This window comes from Coffea arabica, chromosome 9c, assembly GCF_036785885.1.
Source record: "Coffea arabica cultivar ET-39 chromosome 9c, Coffea Arabica ET-39 HiFi, whole genome shotgun sequence".
Lineage (NCBI taxonomy): Eukaryota > Viridiplantae > Streptophyta > Magnoliopsida > Gentianales > Rubiaceae > Coffea > Coffea arabica.
The window spans coordinates 35,068,594-35,090,412 of record NC_092326.1 but is presented as its reverse complement, the minus strand read 5'-3'; the positions used below and the strand labels follow the sequence as shown (position 1 = coordinate 35,090,412).

At 36.6% G+C, this 21,819-nt stretch overlaps 3 protein-coding genes across 3 annotated transcripts; 1 reads left to right on the top strand and 2 right to left on the bottom strand.

Moving 5' to 3' along the window:
• The first annotated feature begins 9,102 nt into the window (after positions 1 to 9,102).
• LOC140014387 (berberine bridge enzyme-like 21) lies at positions 9,103 to 11,053 on the top strand. The gene has a single exon (XM_072065201.1). It carries the CDS (start codon positions 9,158 to 9,160, stop codon positions 10,787 to 10,789), a length of 1,632 nt encoding a protein of 543 aa, XP_071921302.1. The 5' UTR covers positions 9,103 to 9,157; the 3' UTR covers positions 10,790 to 11,053.
• A 5,195-nt stretch (positions 11,054 to 16,248) lies between these two features.
• LOC140014201 (uncharacterized mitochondrial protein AtMg00310-like) lies at positions 16,249 to 16,875 on the bottom strand. The gene has a single exon (XM_072064625.1). It carries the CDS (start codon positions 16,873 to 16,875, stop codon positions 16,249 to 16,251), a length of 627 nt encoding a protein of 208 aa, XP_071920726.1.
• A 3,109-nt stretch (positions 16,876 to 19,984) lies between these two features.
• Positions 19,985 to 20,521, bottom strand: LOC140014200 (uncharacterized). Its single transcript, XM_072064624.1, has one exon. The coding sequence runs from the start codon at positions 20,519 to 20,521 to the stop codon at positions 19,985 to 19,987; it is 537 nt and encodes a 178-aa protein (XP_071920725.1).
• Positions 20,522 to 21,819: the final 1,298 nt, after the last annotated feature.

The window sequence follows — 21,819 nt, the reverse complement described above, 5'->3', positions numbered from 1 at the left end:
CCAGGAAAAAAATACATATATATAACATGCGCACGTAGTTCAAGTAACATGATCAAGTGATCAAAAGTAATTGTCATGTAGTTTCAAGTATCGGCAAGTACTCATAAATACAAACAATTCAAGGATACTGGAGCTCTTCGGAGTTCATTTCCAGATTATTTGCCATAGTTCCGATCCACGAACCAGGGGTTGACACTTCGTCAACCGAATAAATATCCAATCTATAGATCTCCACTTACTTTCCTCCATTCATCATTTCACCCTCTCGGATCCGTAACCAACCGGCATGTAAAGGCGATACTATACAAGTATGCCAAACTAGATCTCAAAAGATCAAGTTTCAGATCCCAAGATTTACCAAGTTTTCCCGACCAAGACCTCACAATTGGCTGCGAGATTACGAGATTTAACCATTGGGTTTGGGCGTCCCCACAGGTCAGGTTTTCAAAAACAAATCAAGTTTTAGTCGATGAGATTTTCTATGCATTCGACTTCAGGTCATGTACATGTAAAATCTAGTAATTTCATGTAATTCATGTAGCAAGTCATGTATTGATCCAAGTAAACGAGATGAAGTGCGGTAAAGTACACATTTCTCTCAACAAGTATAGTTCATGTAACAACAAGTTCAAGTAGAGTTCATGTAGGCAACAAATCTCAAGTGAAGTACAAGTAAACATGCACTTGACACTCACCAAGTATCAAAAGTCAAAGTTTGAGAAATTAGCTCTAACACGCTTCGCCGAGAGTTCCCTCGAAGTCCTCTTGAGATCCTGAAGGTATGGAATAATGCATTGTATATCAAATTCCAGGCCATACAGTATTCGTGTAAAGAAAAGAAATAGTCAATTTTGACTCCAAAATTCAAGTTTCCAAAGTACTTCAGTTCATAAGAAGCCGACTTTCAAATGAGGTCTCAAGTGATAGGTGAACTCAAATTCACCATGAAAATAGGTTTGAAATGCTCTAAGAGTTGTAAAATGTAACCTATGCCCTTAAAAGAACATTTAGGTCCAAATTGGAAATTTTCACTTTTCGAGTCATTCTTGGAAAAATCAGTTCGGAAGTTTGGAAAGTCTAAAAATGGAAAATTTTATACCGTCAGAAACTTCATTTGAAACATAACAACTTTGTAGAGGGTCACTTTCCAAGAATCAAATCAGAAACAAGTCAATTTCTCCAAGAAAGTTTACTTTTAATTGAAGATAGGTTAAAACAGTCCAAGTTTTTCCAATAACTTTGGAATTTTGCCAAAATCATAGAATCAAAACTAGCCTTTGAAATTTGATATGCAGGTAAAGTTCCAATCCAGGTTTCAAATAAAAAAAATGGAACTCGATTCCAATGTTCCTAGCTCAAGAAATAAAAGTTGATGTTTCGCTAAAATTCCTGGACTGTTGGCCTTTCCAGAAATTTTCCAGATTTAATGCACTTCGCTAATTAGGCCGTATCTCACTCGATTCTCAGTGAAATTGAAAACAGTTGGTGGCTTTAGAAACTAGGTTTACAAGGCCATATTTACGTAGAAGAAATAATTTCCAAAATCCAGACATAAGTGGTTCAAAATCAAGCAACAAAATGGATTTTCTGGACAGTCTCGGCATGAACAGTAATAAACAGGCAGCCAACTTTCAAGACTCGCCACGAATCGTTCGGGACGAACTAGAAAATGAGCTTGGTATCATTTTAAAGTTCTAAGAGTCTATTTTCAAATGCCACAAACGGCACTCAATTTTGATCATCGAGAAAAACATTATGATCTCCACAAAATCACTGGTCAGAAAATTTTTGGACCTAGTCCAGTTTTGCCTCTTTGCTCATAACTCAAAATTTATCCAACCAAATTGGCTAATTTTTTTGTAGACAACCACTACACACATAACACAACATATATCACTCACATTTGTAGCCAATTTATGCACGAAAATATCAAAGCAAAATAGGGCGGCAAGTCCTTGAAATTTCAGACAATACCTTCTCCAAATTTCTAACTTTCTTCCAACTTCATTCCATCAATCATTCTATATACATGTAACATAGCACAATATCAGCAACCACAACATGTCAATTCATCAAATCAGCCACCAATAAGCATCCTCAAGCCCTCAAGCATGTCATGAAATTGCAAGAAAATAATTACTCAACCAATCAACCCAAATTCTACCATAGGTTGCAAACCCATGCTACCTTTGCTCCATTTGAACTATAATTTTGCAAGATTGAAGTGTGGGTGAGTGAGTTACCTCAAGAACTTAGTTGGACAGCTTTAGGGCAAAAATTTTGACCGAAATTCCTCCAAGAAAACTGATGAACAGCCCCCTCTTCCAAGCTAGGATCAAAACCCTCTAATGGATGATGAAATTTGGAAGTGGATTGAAGCAAGTTTGTGAGGATTTTGTCTAGATTTTTCTCTTCCCTTTTTTTTTCTTCCTATTTTCGGCCAAATAGAGAGTGAAGAGAGGAGAGAGAGTGAAATCAGATTTTGTAATGAAAGTGGAGAGAATTGGTGACTTAATGGTTAAGTCTAAGTGTCAACTCATGCTAGATCCGTTTAGGGTCTTCGCGTGTCCAATTTTCGAGCTCGTTTGCAACTTTTGTGCACTAAACCTCTGAGGTAATTCTCCTAGTACATTAATAGTTCATTACTAGTAGTCTCATGTTCTTAAAATCTCAAATTAATCAAATTAATGTGCCTGTCGAGGCCTTTTCGGCGCGCTCGCGTATAAAGGTCAAATTTAAGGATTTTCTCGTTTGAACTTGGAAATTCAACATATTCGATTCTAAAACTCTACAATATGATAATCCAAGTATATATAACAATAAAAATCACGATAAGCAATTCATCTTGAATAAATTTGGGCATTAAAATAATATACGCTTCAATAACCAATCGGTAAAATTTATTTTCGAGAAATTCATGTACTTTAGTAAAATTTTTTTTTGGGTAACTCGAGTACGAAATATTTTTAAAATGACCAATTTAATAATATTTTGAAATAATAAAATTATGAATCCTCACATATAACACTGTAAACGGTAGAAATCATGTTTTAGTAGCAAATGGAAATTAGTTAAGACTTGAAAGGGTGTCTTTTTTTTAATTGAAAAAGTGATGTTAATTTAAGGAAAGTGTCTATATACAAATGATATATAATATACTAGCAAAAAATAAGGCACATTAAATAATGTCTATTGAACACTAGGTAGAAAAAATCTGTGTTGGACATGTATCTAGACACAGTGGAAACATTATACAATAAACAATGTCCATTGAATACTAAGTAGAGAACGTAAGACCCTGTAAATTTTATCATTTTCTAGGTTTTATTCTATTTAATGGCATGTTTTTCTGCATTTTCTTTATTAGCAAAAATTTTCTAGATAATTTTTATGAGTAAATATAGTTTTAAGATGATTTTTCTATTATCGGTTAGTTTTTGAGAAATTAAGAGCGTATACCGGACGTGGAACCCGCTAGTGCAGAAAGTTCGGAAAAATTCGACCAGTTAGGTTAAGTTTTGGATATCGGGTTTACTTTAACAAGTGTTAAGAGATAACTAAAGGTTACTAAATGGATTAGTGTGAGAGGGACAAAAGGATAGCCATGCATCAATGGTGGTGACAAGTGTCATTTGGAGATTTATTCTTACTTTTTGACCACTATTCAGTACTTTATTAATTAATACCAAAATTGACCAAAATTCATCATCTTCTCTTCCTCTCTTGGCCAACTCTCTCTCTCAAGAAGACAAGGAAAGAAAACTCTCAACCTTTTGCTTCTAATCTTGCCTAAATCTTGTGTTTCAACCGATTAAACTTGAAATTTCTCCATAAAAATCCTTAATTTAGTGATTATGAGGTGATTAGTGAAGTGGTTTGGAAGATTAAGGTGCTAAGTTGCTCCTTTTCTTGGGTTGTTAAGGTGAGTAGCTAAGGGACCTCTCTTTCTTCTCAATAATGTTTAATTAGTGACTTATGTGAGATGAAGTGATGATTTTAGGTGTTGTTTCATGATTTTTGGTAGAAATTGGTGAAGTTTTATATTTATTCATGATTTTTCTGTTTTAATATGATTAATATTGTGTGGCCATGGATGATGGTTGGGAATGGGTTAGAATGAAGCTATAGTGCGTAAATTGTGGCTATTTGCGGAAAATTTCCGCTTTGAAAGGAAATTTCGGAATTAGGGTTTCAATTAACCCCATTCTGCCCGGTACTATTTTCCCTAGTTAGAGGCCAAATTAGCCATAGGTTAAAACATGAAAGTTTTATAGAATGATGTTTTATAGTTTCCTGCAAAATTTCAGGCCAATCGGAGTAACGTACCTATGAAAAGACTGAAATACCCCTGCTGTCCTGTTTCTGTCCGAAACTGATAATCAGCTTTGGTAATTGGTAAATTTGATTGGGAATAGTACTGATTTGGTTGTTGATGTCTTCTTAAGAAATATAGCCTGGTATCTTAGCTTTCGGATGGCTTTGGAATCACTTGAATTGGATTTTGGTAGCCCGAATTATGATTATTTAACCAGAATGCGGTTCGTCAACCTGTTTATGCGGTTCTGGTTTGGTACAATTGAACTTTTGACCTAGTTGCACTACAAACTGGACTGAGTGGCCTTCTTCAACATTGTAACCCTTTCTGTTAGCTTCGAAATGGTGTATATTTTACATCCATCCGATAATCGTAGTGCCGGTTGTATCCAATACGCTAAAAGATGTCAAAACTATTTTTGGGTTTTAGAGTTTAACTTTCATTTCCGGACTTTTCCTAGCTTACTTTAGTACTTATACGTTCTAATGGAGCCTTATTTTTGGTAGTATGTGGAATTGGTTTATGACTTGTAATCGAGTCTTATTGTGTTTGTTTGAATATTTTAGGGCGTGACGGTGATTCAAGACGCTCTTTGGGCGGAAGTTTATGAAATTTCACTTGCTTGCTTGGTGAGTGTACTACTCACTTGATTGTTACTATGTGGCTTTGTTACATTGAAAATCGATGATTTGATGGCTTAATTGCATTGTTGACCTTGATTGAGGTGAGGGTGTATTTGATCACTCTCACCCTTTTATCTTATATGACTGTTTACTGTGTAATTGAGTGATACATGCAAATACTTGATTTGGTGTCGTTTGAACGAGTATCCAACGGCCATTACTATTACTACTGAACTCAACCCCATTGGTAGTCGATTGAATCGAGCCAGCGACGGTTTGGTCGGAAAAATTGACGAGCCATAGGGACTGTTATATGGAATCTTGTAGTATAAGACTTTCGATTTCGGTATACTCGAGTATTACCAAAATTATACTGTATGGAGTTCGGGCCCGGTAGGGGTATGTTGGGTGGAAAGAATGGAAGTAAAGTGGAGCCTACGGTTGGTTACCTTGTAAACATTGACGGAGGGTCAATGAAATCCGATCAAGTATACAAGCGAGGAAAGGGGCTCCTGAGAGTCGTCCGTATCCTTTTACCCATTCTAATGATGTGTGCTCTTGGCTTACTTCCTATTAGATGAATTGGAATGAAATGCTATATGCTTATATGAACTTCGTTGCTTGAGTGGTAGTATATCACTGGGCGTAAGCTCACTCTATTCCCTTTTGTTTTTCTTACAGGAATTTGAATACTTTTGGAAAGGCTATGAATGTTGGTTGCCGAGTTGAGCTTATGTGAATGTATTTTGAATAGCTCCTTTTGGGCAAAACCCTAAGTGTATTTTGATCCAACCAATTCGTTGAGTTGTAATTTGCAAACCGTACATGTATAAGCTTGTTGGATAACTGTTGTATGCTATTTTGACTTGTTTAAACGCGCTTGTACATTCCGAAACGTTTTAGATCGCATTGAACTATCCCGTTAGTCCTGGCGAGAGTTGAGCAGGCAGTCCGCTAACCCTTCTAGTTCGCCTTAGGGGGAGGTGGGGCTCTCACAGAGAAAATCTTTGATGGATACAGACATAGACATATGGGAAACATTATACAATTAACCAACTCAGTCTTTATTCATTCCTAACTAGGATTATCAATGGATCAGTTTCACAAGTGTTTGACTTAAAATATGCATCCTAATCCATATATAATATCTTTCGATGATTCTAAACTCAATAAATAGAATGATTTCCACTACCAAATTTAAGCAAAATTTAAAATTCAAACCATATTTGACATAAAGGATAAAAAAAAATGTACACTGTCAGAGATAGAACTGTAAACAAACTGAATTGAACCGAGTATCTCATGTTTGAGCTCTGTTCGTTAAGCGATTCGAACAACATTCGTGTTCGTTCGTTAATTTTTGAACTCCAAACCTATGTTCGTGTTCGGCTCGTTAAGCAAAATTCGTGTTCGAGTTCGAGTTTGTGTTCGGCTCGTTTAACATAAACGAGCTGTTCGCGAACATGTTTGAAATACTCGAATCCAAATTATTTTAAACCTTAAATATGCCATGCAAATCATTAATCATTCTCAAAAACAATTAAAGCACTAAGTGACTAAATTCTATTATTCATTAGCTATATAACTATCATTAATATAAAAACAACAAATAAAACAAAATAATTTGCCCTCCAAATATAAAAATCCAGCCATAAAATTAACCCTAAAATTTGTCAAATGATAATTATGTTCATGTTCGCGAACGTTCATTAAAACTCGCGAACATACTCGTGTTCGCTCGATTATTAATCGAACAAAAAAATTCATTCGAACTCGATTCGTTTAAGGTTTCGAACGAGCCTTTCACGAACATGAATGAGTCGAAACGAACCGAGTTACCGAACAGCTCGGTTCGTTTAACAGCTCTAGTCAGAGATTCACCTTGGGGTTTTGAATTTGCCGCTGCATACCCCCCATCCCTGCCCTACGTCCATATGCTTGTCCTGTGGGTGATTGCATGCAGGGCCCTTCTGCAGCAAATGCAGGAGGTGACGGGTTCCCTTGTGCAGCAAATCACTATCCAGACCACTTGGACAATATAGGATTATACACTAGCTTTGGCTCCATTATTTTTTGTTAATCAAGGATTTTAAGGCCATATTTTGCCTTTTATATCTTGTTTAGAACTCCCACCTCTCCCCCTCCCCTTATGGACTTGCTAACCTCATAGAGGCTGATAGGAGAGGATTTAATCATGTAAGACATTTTACTACTGAATTTATGCAGTATATTGCCGTACTAAAAAAAAGTTTAAATGTTGTTCTACTTTTAATCTGCATGAATAATGGTTTTCTCTGTGTTAGTTGTAACGGTACATCTTGCAAACTTGTTTGTGTTGGAATATTACAAAAATGTGAAAGTCCAAGTGTGGCTGTGCTACATATGAAAGCAAAATTGAGAGAAATAAAGAACAGAACAAAATGTATCTTAATTGGTAATACATTTTGTCTATAATAAACAGTTTACGTGTTCCAAGTATCAAAAAATAATTGAGAAATTATTGTTGATTCTTTTTAAAAAATTAAAAATGAAATAACATAAAAGGAGGGTAGAACAGTTTTTTTTTTTTTTTTTTTTTTTCTAACGGGCGGGTATAACAGTTGGTCCTTTTCTTCTTTAGCTTAACTAACGTCACTTACAGGCCATTTGCATTTAGTTTGACCCTTAAGAAACATTTTCAAGTTTCATTCGAGATGTTTCCATTAGTTGCTCTTTTTTTTTCCCCTAATGCCAACTCGAGAATCTTTTGTTAAATGAAATAAGTACAAACGACATGTACTAAGTAGCGAAAATCTAAATAATTTATCTCTGTTCATTATTGTCAAGTGTAAATTAATCCCATACACCTCCTTGTCTTCTTAGAGTAAAAAATCTTTTAACCTATGCCTACCCAAAAAATCTTTCTTGTAGATGGAGTATCAGAGACCTTTTATAAGTTATGTTAGGACCCTTACTAACAAATATCAAAATGCCTACTGTTTCTTTCTATCAAGAAAATCTTACCATAATTCATAACTACAAATAATATCTTTGACTATTTGATTGATTTGATTAATCATTTTATTGAATACGATATCAATTAACCAAATATAGCAGTCAATTATTATTAAATAGAAGATACTAATTAATCATTGATTGAATATTAATCATTAATTAAGATATCAATTACTTGAGAATCAATCATGTGAGTTATAATGTCTTAAAAAGATTAGTTTTACTTCTTTGTGAAGTAATCATCAACGCATAAACATATATAAAGCATCAATAAAGTGGACCCCAATTCTAGGGGGAAAAAAAAAGTGAACCTTAATTGGTATAGCATTTCACGTGCATTTACGGATGCAAATTCGAGTCACAAAGGTTAGGTACAATTATACTATCAATCCTTTTTGAAAATAAGATATTTATAACAATGTAAATGGTATAAAATGAGTTTTAGTAGCCAATGGAAACTAGTTAAGACTTAAAACGGTGTCTTCTTCTTCTACTTCTTCTTTTTTTTTTTTTTTGAAAAAGTGATGTTAATTTAAAGAAAGTGTCTAAACACCAACGACTGTTTGGATGGGAGTGTGTTTTAAAACTAATTTTTTAAATATAATAAAATTTTTTTAAAAATATTCTAAAAGATAATCTAAAAATTAGTTTAAATTTTTTTAAAATTTTAAAAAATATCTCAAAATATATTCTAGAAACTCTTCTACTCTTAAATATTCCAAAATATTTTCTGAAAATATCTCAAAATATAATTTAAAAACTCTGCTACAGCAAAATTTTTTAAAAACACTCCCAAAATCAGCTAATATACTAGGTAAAAAATAATACCGGGTAGAAAAAATCTTTGTTGGATGCGTAACTAGACACAGCGGAAACATTGTACAATTAACCAACACGGCCTTTCATTCATTCTTAGCTTTGTCAATCTGTATCTGTCCTTGTCTTTGCCTTCGTGGGATTACATTGGCCTAATATTTTCTCAACCATTAATTCCGTGGTCAAAAGTTTAGGCCTTCAAGGGAATATTCACGGCAAAATTTCCGGTTCCCATTACATTTCCATCAATTTTTTTGCAGTTTCGTCCAGCCTGCACTCTGATAATCTAGTTGTATGGTACTGACTTCAACAAGTATATAATACAGCTCTCCTTTTGTTCTGTCCTGGTGCTTATTTAATAACATCCTTGGAACGCTACTATTAGAACAACTTTCAGTTGACAAATTTCATGCTGTCCCCTGCCATGTTCCCCTTTCTTCTCCTTCTTGTTCTTTTTCCTTTTTTCACTTCAATTTCTCAACCCTTTTGTGTTGCAGCTTCAGATTCAATCTATGACAATTTTGCAAGTTGTCTAACAAAAAATGGAATCCCAAGTGGCCAAATTTCTAACATTCTGTATAGTCCAACAAATACTTCATTCAACTCAGTATTACAGGCCTATGTTAGAAACCTTAGGTTCAACACATCCAGTACTAGAAAGCCATCCATAATTGTCGCACCCTTGGAAATCCCACATGTTCAAGCAGCAGTTTTGTGCACCAAAGGAGCGGGGCTGGAGCTAAAAATCCGTAGCGGCGGTCATGATTATGAAGGTATCTCGTATGTTTCTGATGTCCCTTTTATCATTCTTGACATGTTTAATCTGAGGTCCATCACGGTTGATATCCCGAGCGAATCTGCTTGGGTACAAGCCGGGGCGACGCTCGGGGAACTTTACTATAGAATTTGGGAGAAGAGCAAAGTATATGGATTCCCTGCTGGTCTTTGCCCAACTGTAGGCGTTGGCGGGCACATCAGTGGGGGTGGTTATGGTGCAATGTTGCGAAAATTTGGTCTTGCGGTGGATAATGTTCTTGATGCACAGATTGTTGATGTTAAAGGCCAGGTTTTGGATAGAAAGGCGATGGGGGAAGATCTTTTCTGGGCTATCAGGGGTGGTGGTGGTGCCAGTTTTGGGGTTGTTTTGGCATACAAACTTAAGTTAGTCCAGGTGCCTGAGATAGTGACTGTCTTTAATGTTCAAAGGACTGAGGCAGAAAATGCAACAGATATTCTTGTTCAGTGGCAGAATGTTATTGACAAAATGGACAATGGTCTCTTCATAAGAATTCTTGTCCAACCAATTACTTCAAAAAGTGGCAAAAGTAAGAGTCAGAAGATCATCAGGTTAACATTCATTGCATTGTATCTAGGAGATTCAGACAATCTTATGTCTGTGATGAATGCTGGATTCCCTGCTCTGGGATTGCAGAAAAGTGATTGTAAAGAAGGTAGCTGGATACAGTCAATGCTATTCTGGTCCAATTTTGACATTGGGGCAAAACCTGAACTTCTTCTTAACAGAACTTCTGATGTCAATTTCTTGAAGAGAAAATCAGATTATGTCCAAACCCCAATTCCTAAGGATGCACTGACTTCAATCTTCAACAAAATGGTTCAGCTTGGAAAACCTGGACTTGTTTTCAATCCATATGGTGGAAGAATGAGTGAAATCCCTGCAAATGAAACACCATTTCCTCACAGGGCAGGGATCATTTACAAGATTCAATACTCAGTGAATTGGGACGATGCGAGCCCCAACATAACAAATCAATACCTCGAGCAAGCAAGGGAACTGTACAGTTTCACGACCCCTTATGTATCAAGTAATCCAAGGCAGGCTTTTCTCAACTATAGGGATCTTGATATCGGTACAACTGATAACGGGAAGAACAGTTATAGTGAAGGAGAAGTTTATGGGCGCAAATATTTCAAAGACAATTTTGACAGATTGGTTAAAGTGAAGACTGTGGTAGATCCTGAAAATTTCTTCAAGAATGAACAGAGTATCCCAACTCTGCCCGCTAGGTCCTTTCGTTAGAGGAGGTGAGGAAAGTAAAGGTATAAACTTCAAGTCATCAATGGTTTTACAGTTGTGTGATATCTTGTCCACGATGACCATACTTCTTTTGCAGTTATGACATTGAACTGCTGGTTATGCAGTAGATGGAAGTAAAGCAGCTGAATTCGATTTCATTGATTACTATTTGATAGAATAAGATTCCGACTCGAAATATGTTGTCAATTGATTAAACGGATGATATTGTATTTTGGTTTTGTAAAACAGTGAATTTCTTGTGTTGAATCTCGAATGATACTGAAAGTAAAAGACAAGTATAAAAAAATATAAAAAATCAAATAAGATACACTTATATGCATATTTATCTCTAGTAATTTTACGGGAATTTGTTGCCCTATACAAATTGAAAAAAAATGTTAACTTGGCCTTAAACAATGTATTTTTCGCGTTTTATTAATTTGATATTTTTTAAAAACTTGCAATGGTAATAAAAAAATGGACCCTCAATACGAGTTAGTTCAGTAGATAATGTTGATCACAAGTTAATTCAGTTGATAATATCGAATCGAGCAGACCACTTAGCCAACATAGGATCATCACTGGCTTTGCCCCCTTTACTTTTTGTCAATCCAGGCTGTTAATGCCTTATTGTACCTTTTATTTCTTGTTTAGAACTACCTCCTCTCCTCCTACCCCTATGGACATGCTAACCTCGTCGAGGCTGATAGGAGAGGATTTAGTCATGTAAGACTTGTTACTACTTAATTTATGCACTGCCTTGCCGTATTAAAAAAAAAAAGTGTAAACGTTATTCTACTTTTTAATCCGCATGACTAATTTTTTTTCTGTGTGTCAGTTATAATGATATATCTTGTAAACCAGCTTGCATGGGGCAGAGATAGTTCGAATATTACAAAAATGTTAAAAGTTCAGGTGTGGATATACTGTGAAAACAAAATTGAGGGAAATAAAGAGTAGAACGGAGTGTATCTTAACTGGCAATACATTTCGTCTGTAATAGAAAATTTACAGTTCAAGTTATGAAAAGATAGTTGAACAGAAGGGTATAAGAGTTTGGTGCTTCTCTTCTTTAGTTTCATTAACATCACTTACAAGCCAATTGTATTTGGTTTGGCCCATAAGAAACATTTTCAACAAGATCTTTCCATTAGTTGCTTTTCTTTTGTTTTTTTTTTTATGCCCATGATTATGCCAACTCGAGAATCTTTGTGAATTAAACGTCAGCGCATAAACATACACGCAGCATCAATAAACTTGACCTTAATTAAAAAATAAAAGGGAAAAATGGACTTGAATTGGTACAACATTTCACATGCATCTATAGATCCAAATTGGAGTCACAAGGAAGGTACAATCCTACTATCAATCCACAATCCTACTTGAAAAAGAATATATATATATATATATATATATATAACACACTGTAAATTGTAGAAAATGGAAATTAGTTAAGACTTGAAAGGGTGTCCTTTTTTTTATTGAAAATGTGATGTTAATTTAAGGAAAGTGTCTATATACAAATGATATATAATATACTAGGCAAAAATAAAACACATTAAAGAATGTCCATTGAATACCAGGCAGAAAAAATCTTTGTTGGATATGAATCTAGACACAGTGGAAACATTATACAATAAACAATGTCCATTGAATACTAAGCAGAGAAAATCTTTGATGGATACAGACACAGACATATGGGGAACATTATACAATTAACCAACTCAGTCTTTATTCATTCCTAACTAGGATTATCAATGGGGTCAGGCCAATTTGAACTCGACTCGTTCAGTCCCGAAATGTTCCTTGAATCTAAGTTTTAATTGGGTCAGGCAGATTTTGGACTTAAATATTAGGTCCAAACTAAATGTGAGTCAAGTTTGATTCAAACTAGACTCAGATGCGGTTAAAACTCGACTCATATATGAGTATAATTATATATGTAAAGTATATAAAATAATATCTATAATTTATAATTATACATATTACGATATAAAAAATTAATAATTTATATATAAATTTGTATTAATTCATAATTATAAAATATATAATTATGTATTTAATTATCAGTTTGGGTGAAGTTCGATTTGAATCCAAAACTCATATAATAGTGTGAATTGAGTTTGAGTTTTTTATTATGAGATTGAAACCCAAAAATCCATATAATATGTGAGTCGAATTTGGGTTTGTTAAAATCCGGCTCAAAAGCCCTAATTGACACAGCTATTCCTAGCTTTGTCAATATGTGTCCGCCCTTGTCTGTCTTCATGGGATTACATTAGCCTAACATTTTCTCAACCATTAATTCCATGATCAATGGTTTAGGCAGTCATGGAAATCTTCACGGCATACTTTCCGGTTCCCCTTGCATTTCCATCAATTTTCCAAAATTTCGACTAGCCTACAGTCTAGCAACCATTCTAGTTGTCTACTAAACTTTAACATGTACAAGAAACAGAAGTTATATAACCCTAGTGTTCTGTCCTGGGGCTCATTACATGTTGTCCTCTACCATGTTCCCCTTTCTTCTTCTTGTCATTCTTTTTCCTTTGTTCACTTCAATTCCTCAACCCTTTTGTGTTGCAGCTGCAGATTCGATCTATGACAATTTTGCTACTTGTCTAACAAAAGTTGGAATCCCAAGTGGCCAAATTTCTAACATTCTTTATGGTCCAACAAACAGTTCATTCAACTCTGTATTACAAGCCCATGTTAGAAAGCTCAGGTTCAACATTTCCAGTACCAGAAAACCATCCATAATTGTCACACCTTTGGAAATCCCACATGTTCAAGCAGCAATTTTAAGCACCAGAGGAACAGGGCTGGAGCTAAAAATCCGTAGCGGCAGTTTTATGGGCGCAAATATTTCAAAGACAATTTTGATATATTGGTTAAATTGAAGACCATGGTAGATCCTGAAAATTTCTTCAAGAATGAACAGAGTATCCCAACTCCGTCCACTGGATCCTTTTGTAAAAGGAGGTGAGAAAAGGTATAAACATCAAGTCATCAATCAATGTGATTTCTCGATCATGATGACCATAGTTCTTTTGCAGTTATGACATTGAACTGCTAGTTACGCAGTAGATGTGAAGTAAAGTAGCTGAATTCTATTACATTGATTGCTGTTTTTTTTTTGGTCGAAACAATATTTGATTATATTGTTGTCAAAAGTTATGTAATTGCGAGCAAAAGCTTGAGTTGACTTTATAGTCAGTGTACTTGACACTGAGGAAACATGATTTCCTCATCTAGTGTAATGCCTAAAGCATAAATGCTAATCTTAGAGTTTATATAATTTTTATCATTATTAACTAAACAAAATGAACACATTTTAAACAACACTCTTAATTGAATAATATCTTCCACCAAAGTATGCTACTCTGATGTCCCGTGCCTTCTGTGATCAAATGTGTTGAGAAGCTGCTTGTTTTGCACTTGAAATTGCACTTTCCTTTGTTGCAAAGTGGTAGCTTTGCTCATGGTAGCTTTAGTGCTACTGCCTCATCCATAATAATAATATGTGAGCCTGAGCTTCTTTCTCTCAGTGCCCATCCTATCATTGACTCTTGGTTATCATCTGTTGTAGTGATTCCAATTTTCGAGATAGGATTGTCCTTTTGTCTTGTTACTACAACTCTCAATTTGACGGTTTCCTCTTCTAGCCCTAGCTGCTGGTGGTTCTGAAGTTGAGTTAATGTTTCTATTGTGCTCATCCTAGCTTCCTTGGTTTGCTATCTCTTTAAATTCTATGCATTCCTATTGTGCCTTCTACATTGTCCTCCATGAAATGTGGTGTTTTTCGTTGAATTCCATGTCATTCCTGTCCTTCCATATCTACCAGAGTATGTTGATAGTTAACGATAAATGTTATGAACCTAATGTTCTCTGTCTTGCTTCTGTGATTGAGGTCCACTATCTTCTGAAACTTCCATGATACTCTTGCATGCCTTCCCACTGGATTGGACCAATCTGCCATATTTGTTTAGCTTCTCTGCAGTTTCAATAGGGTATGTTCCACCATCTCTCTCTTTTCCCCACACCTCCTGAAAATAGGGTCCCCACTTTGGTTCTATTTTTTTTTTCGAAACGATAGGAGAATTTCATTATAGTAAAGAAAATACATGTGTGAGCAATCGCTCGACTTGAGAGAAACTATACAAAAAGTGCTCAAAGACACTGAGGAAAAATCCTTTCCTCTTCCACAATAATGCCAAAGGCATCAGCACTAAGTTTTCTGCTATCTATCATATTTTCTTCCCTACTGAAGCAAAAAGAGCACATGCAAAACAAACTCTGCATATTATAGATATCCTCCAGCAATGTAGCCATTCTGCTATCCAAGGGTCTTTGATGTGTTATTTGTTTCAACAGCTCCTTGTTATATAAGTTGAGCCTGACTTTGCTCCACTGATGTTGCACAACTTTGCATAAGACTAGTTTTAATGCCACCGCATCATCTAAAACTTTGTTCCCCAGGTTTCTCTCTTTCAACCCCCATTCTGCAATTCTAGTGCTTGGAGTTACCTTAACTGTGACACCAATGCCAAGAGTGTTCTATCCTTTCTTTGTAGCAGTTGTCACATCCATGGCTATAGTTCCTTCAACTTCATTATCCTGGCTTTGTTGTTCATACATGTACGTTGTTTCTTCTGTGCTCTTTCTTTCTTTCGATTTCTCCACCTCCACTTGCTCCAGTCATTCTTTATGTGCTCTTTCTACTGCTCTAATTCGTGTGGATCTATTTGAGCTCTCAAATTCCTTTTTATTTCTATCTTTCTACACCTGTCATAAAATATTTGCAGTCAGACCAATATGTTCCCTCCCTTTTGGTCTTTTCCTTACTTCTGAAATTCTGAGCCACCATCTTTTGAAGTCTCCCTACTGGTCTTTAGCCCTATCCCATTGAATAGGAGCTGCCTTCCATATGTCCATCGTGTAAGGACAGTTTAGCAGTAGATGTTCTACTATTTCCTGTTCCTCCCCACAGGTTCTGCATACAGGATCGCCCATTCTTGTTCTTTTACTTACTGTTTCTCTTACTGGCAATGCTCATTTTATACATTTCCAGATGAAAACCTTGATTTTGTGTTTAATGTTGAGCCTCTAGAGTGTGTCCCACATCTGTGTCGCTTGTTGACTTCCATCTGTGTAACTTGAGCCAGCTTCATCAGAATTGCATTTCCTTGCACTACTATTTTTCTCCATCAGGATTTTATAGCTTGAGTTGACTGTGTACGTCCCTTCAGCATGTGGTTGCCAAAAATAACTGTCTTCCTCCCAAACAGAGTTAAAGGAATACTTAGAATCCTCTCAACATCATTTCTATTGAAAGTCCAAAAGATGATGTTTCTATTCTCTCTGTTGTGACAGATTAGCTCATCCACCATTTTCAGCTCACAGTTATTAGATCTACTGGTAGTTGGCTTGCCTATGATTGTCTCTGGAATCCATTTATGCTCTCATATTCTTGTACTCCTTCCATTTTCAATTCCCTTGATCAGGCCCTTATCAATTAAGCCTCTTGCTCCCATTAATCCTTGCCAAATCCAGGAGGCATTCTTGGGGAGTTTACATTGTAGAATGGACTCCTTAGGGAAATATTTAGCTTTCAACACCTTACTAACAGGAAGGTTTGACTTGGTAAGAATCCTCCATACCTGCTTTCCTAATAGTGCTTTATTAAAGGCTTCAAGATCCTTGAATTCTAGTCCTCCTTCATTTCTATTCAATGCCATTCTTTCCCAAGAAATCCAATGCATTTTGTTCCTGCCACTTGTTTCACCATACCAGAAGTTGGCCATCAAAGCACTAATGTCTTTGCAAAGTTTTCTTGGTAGCTTAAAGCATGACATGACATACGTTGGCATGGCCATTGAAACTGCCTTTAGCATTACCTTTTTCCCTATTGAGCTCAAAAATTTGTTTTTCCAGTCCTGCAACCTTCTTTTTATGTTTTCTCTTACAAAGCCAAAGATCTGATCCTTTGTTCTTGAAATCACCATTGGAAGTCCCAAGTATTTCCCTTGTTTTGCTTCAACCATCCCTCCCAATGCTTGGCATACCTCTTCCCTTTGCTCACAGTGCATGTTCCTACTAAAAAAGACTGCAGATTTGTCAAGGTTGATCAGTTGCCCTGAAGCAACTTCATAGATTTTGAGACTTTCATGATTTCAGTAGCCTGTTGCTTGTTAGCTTTACAAAAGATGAGGGAATCATCTACAAAGAAGAGATGAGTAATAAAAGGTCCTTGCCTGCTGATTTTCAATCCTTTGATCCTTTTACTTTCTTCAGCTTTCCTCAGCAAGTTAGAGAACCCTTCTGAGCATATTAAGAATAAATAAGGAGACAAGGGATCTTCCTGGCGTATTCCCCTTCCTGGTGACACAAAACCTTTAATTTCCCTATTGCAGTTGAAAGAGTAGGTAACAGTTTCCAAGCAACTGGTGATCCAATTGATCCATGCAGAGCAAAATCCTATTTTTTCCGTCATAGCCTGCAAAAAAATAGCACTCCACCCTATCATAAGTTTTTGCCATGTCTAACTTGAATGTTATGTAACTATCTTTCCCTTGTCTTTTGTTTTTGAAGTAGTGCATGTATTTGTGGGCTAAAATCACATTGTCTAAAATCTGTCTATCTGGGATGAAAGCTGATTGAGTTTTGCTTATGCATTTGTCCAGAACAGATTTCAAACGATTTGCCAGTATTTTAGAGATAATTTTGTATAGCACACTGCAAAGATTGATAGGCCTATAGTTTTTTAAACTGGTTGGGTACAAGATTTTGGGGATAAGGGAGATGACAGTATGGTTTACAGATTTAAGCATGAATCCAGAGTTGAAGAAAGCTTTGATTGCTGGGATAATATCACTCTTAATGGTGCTCTAGAACCTCTGAAAGAATAGTGGAGACATCTCATCTTGGCCTGGGGTTTTGTCAGGATGCATAGAGAATAGTGCATCATGAATCTCATCCGCCTCCACTGCTTTAGTTAGCTTATCATTCATCTCCTGAGTTATGGAATGTGGAATACCATCTAGAATTTCTGACATATCATTCCTCCCCCCACTGTTAAATAGCTCCTTAAGGTACTATGAGATTTCAGTCACTACCTCATCCTCATTCTCTGTCCAAGAACCATTTTCCTTCTGCAAGTTCCTAATTCTATTGCTCACTCTCCTTCCCTTGACATAGGTGTGAAAATACTTAGTGTTCTTATTACCCTCTCTAAGAACTTATTCTAGTTTTTTGACTCCTAAAATTTTCTTTCTCTTTGTAAGCAGCTTTCAACTGATCTTTAATGTCAGCTAGCTTACCTTTTCTATCTTCAGAATTTGAGTCCCTAACTCTCTCTAGATCCTTCTTCAGATTAGTAATTCTACTCCTAGAGTTAGCCTGGAAAGTATTTCTCTATTTCAGAAGTTCAATTCTGTAGTTTCTTATCTTCTTTGTGATTTTGAACATTCTTGATCCTTGTTCCTCCTTATGCCAGGCTTTCTCCACCACCTATTGAACCCCCTCCCTTTGAAGCCATATCTTATCAAAATAAAACCTCTTCTTTTCCTTTCTTTCCTATGGGTTGTATCTAACAAAAGCATATAGTGATCAGAAGCAAAAGTATCAATGTGTTGACATCTTGCCTTCTCAAAATCTTTAAACCATTCTAAACTGCAAAGACACCTGTCCAACCTTTGTCTGACCTCTCCTTCATTATCCCAATGATTGCTCCACGTCCAAGATTGTCCTTCAAAACCAATATCTGTTAAGCCATTCTAATCTATGAATTCATTAAGTCCTTAAGACCCCTCTCCTCCCTGACTATTCCTCCCCACTTTTCTTCATTAGCAAGAATATCATTAAAGTCCCCAGCTATTATGAATTTAGTTCCCCACAGTCTTTTCCTATTACTCAGTACCCTCCATTGTTCCTTTCTAACCATTAGGTCACAACTAGCATAAACACCAACAAACCACCAGACAACCTAAGTATCATTGTCTTCTATTTTAGCTTCTATCATAAAGGTAGTTTTGTACACCTTCAAGATATGTGTTTCCTTAGGCCAAAACAAGGCCATGCCACCTGCCTTATTCATTACTTCTACTGCCATATTACTATCAAATCTAACCCCTCTAGCAATTCTATTTATAACTTGTTTCCTATTTTTAGTCTCACTTAAAAAAATCATATTTGGAAAGGAGAGATTGTTCACCTCCCTCAGATGGGGAACTGTCAAGAGGCTTTCCACACCTTGACAGTTCCACGCCAGGACTCTCATGTACCTTTTGGGGGCCCCTTTAAGGAAGGACCCCACCTTCTCTCCCCTCATCTCAGCAGAATATAACTCTTCCATTGGTTTGGTCTTTTTCCACTGCACTATCTCATTGTTAACTTCCTCCATTTCTTCATCCCTGATCAGAGCCTTTCTCTTTCCAACGTTCAAATGGCTTGCTCCATTACCATTTAATTCTCTCAAAGGTCTTCTGGTTTTGGTTGGGGACTTCATTCTTTTGAAAGTTCTCTTGGCCTGCTTATCAATAGCCTCCAGAACCTTCCCAGTTCTTTGGGATTCATGGTGGATCACTAGCACCCCTGCAGTTCCCTCACTTACCCCATGTTCTTGATTCTTATCTTGCAATTTTACCCCTCTATCCTCCTCCATCTCTTCCACTTCAGTTGGGGTCTGATTCTCTTCCTCAACCTGTATCACTGGAGGGAGGTCAAGCTTTCCCTTGTCGAGGTTCATGAGGCCCTCACTGTAGCCTTGGGGAGCTTTCTTATTTTCCATCACATTTGTTGAGCCTCCCATATCCTGCACTGTCCTAATATCCTCCATTTCCTTCCCCAAGTCCTAATTGATGTTTCCTTTCTTACCAGTGGACTTAAGAGTTTCCAAAAGACTTTTATCCAGTTAAGTCCTAATTCTCTCTTGCTCAACCAGTTCTCTTTTTTGGAAAGTCCAATATCTTTTATTGCTAGTAATTTCAATCCTAGCTGGTTTTTTCTAAGGTGAGCTTCTGTTATTTCCCCATACTGGTTTTCTAAGGTGCTTCCCTCTAAGACTCTCTTCTCTTTGCAGGACCTCTCACTATGCCTTACTATTCCACAGCTATAGCAGAAGTCAGGACACCTTTCATACTTAAAGGCTACCCACTTGAGAGATCCTTCAAGTTTAACCACTGTTCCTCTAAGAAGAGGTTAAGGCAGGTTTGCTAGAGTTAAGATTTTCAAATGCCTACTCTCTTTACCTCCAGACTGTGGGATTAACACGTCCCTAACTTCTTTGAACACTGTCCCAATTTTTCTTCCTACCTCTTTAGTAAGCCAGTGTACTGGCAGATTCCAGATTTGCACCCATAGGGGTGCGATCACAAAAGCTCTATAGTCCTCTTCTATTCCTTCTGCCCACCTGTTCAGAACTAACATCTGATTATCTATCATCCAAGGGCCACCATCAGCAATTTTTTTCTTGTCATCAGAATTAGGGATGTTAAACTGAAACAAATTAGGTCCCAGTTCCATCACTGTCGTATTCCTAGGATACCCCCATGCAACAGTCATGAAGTTTTTAACCCCTGTGAAGTTAGCTACTTTCTCTCCCATTAATCTTCCTATAAGATTACATTCACATTCTCTAACTCCATTATGAAGATCTTCCAGTTCCAGTGTGGCTCCTGAGAGCTCATTATCTGCTAATGAAAACTTTTGCATAAACTCCGACAGGTCTCCCTCCATAGATATTATCAGACACTTCTAGGCAGTATATCCACTTCACACTCAAGAGAAACACAAGTTCCAAGGAAGGAACAAGAAATTTTTACAAGAAAGCAAAAAAATCACTAGATGCACTGATGAAACTACTGAAAGAAGGGGAATACGAAGAAAAAAGTTACAGAAAGGTACTCTGGTCAAAGGTTACCTCTAAAGAAAAGACAAAAGAAAAGAAAACACGGAATCATGTTATACCTGGCGTATGCTTACCATAGTTATAAAGCTTCTGGTGCAAGATCTGCTACCCTTCATGCATCATTTAACGCATAGTGGTGCTGCATTCATTAGCCATAAATTCCTGATAGGATCAGTAGTGGAGAAGGCTTGGAAGTCCATGCTGAGAAAGTTCGGGATTGTAGAAATTTGAAAAAGTTTGATTTTGCTGACTCTCCCACCAAAGAGGAGAGGAGCTCTTATCCCAAGAGAAAGCACTTCTACTTAGAGAGAGAAACACCTCTACTTGGAGAGAGGATTTTTTCTGCATAATTCCAATGTAGATACCAAAATTTTGACATTTTTATTTCATTTTAGTGGATTTTGTTTAAATTTTATTTATTTTGTTTTATTTTCATTTTATTAAGAAAATTATTTTTAATTAATTAATAGGAAAGAAAAGAAAGGCAGAAAAGGAAAGAAAATATAAATCAAATCAGTTTTAAAAAAAGCCAACTTAATCTCAGTCTTTGTTCTATGGGTTTGGATCCCTTTTGTTTGATATAAAAGCAAGAGAATGGCGTGAAAAAGGAGAGGGCGGAAGGGAATAGGGGGCGGCAAGAAAGAAAGGGAGAACCTACGGGAGTTTTCTGAGGGAAGTTTCGGGAAGAGAAGGATTTTTGAGGGAAACAAAAATAGGGGGAGAAAGGGTGGCGGTGGGGAGATCAGGAGAAAAACCAACAAAAAAAAAGATAGCTTCGGGCAAGGAGAGTGGCAGGCAAGAAGAAAAAAGCAAGAAACAAGAGGAAGAAAGGATCGGGTAGAGGAAGATACAGAGTGAGAAGCTACAGAAAGGGAGGAACCGAGAGAGAATGAGAAGGAAAAGAAATTGAAAAAGGGAAAAAACCAGGAAAGATTGAAAAGAAGGGTTTTGGGCTGAGGAAACCAGAGAGAAAAAAGGGCGGCAGACGGAAGAAAGAAAACCCACGGAGGAACAAGAACCTACGAGGGGCAAGAAATGAAAACAAGAAAGGAAAAAGGAAGAAAGAACTTCGGGCAGTAGCGAGAGAGAGGAGAGGCTGCGGGAAAGGAACCAAAGCAAGAAAGGA

Bases quoted from the DNA above. Each gene is read 5' to 3' on its own strand.
- LOC140014387 (XM_072065201.1), top strand. From the start codon at position 9,158: ATGCTGTCCCCTGCCATGTTCCCCTTTCTTCTCCTTCTTGTTCTTTTT.
- LOC140014201 (XM_072064625.1), bottom strand. From the start codon at position 16,875: ATGCACTGTGAGCAAAGGGAAGAGGTATGCCAAGCATTGGGAGGGATG.
- LOC140014200 (XM_072064624.1), bottom strand. From the start codon at position 20,521: ATGGAGGGAGACCTGTCGGAGTTTATGCAAAAGTTTTCATTAGCAGAT.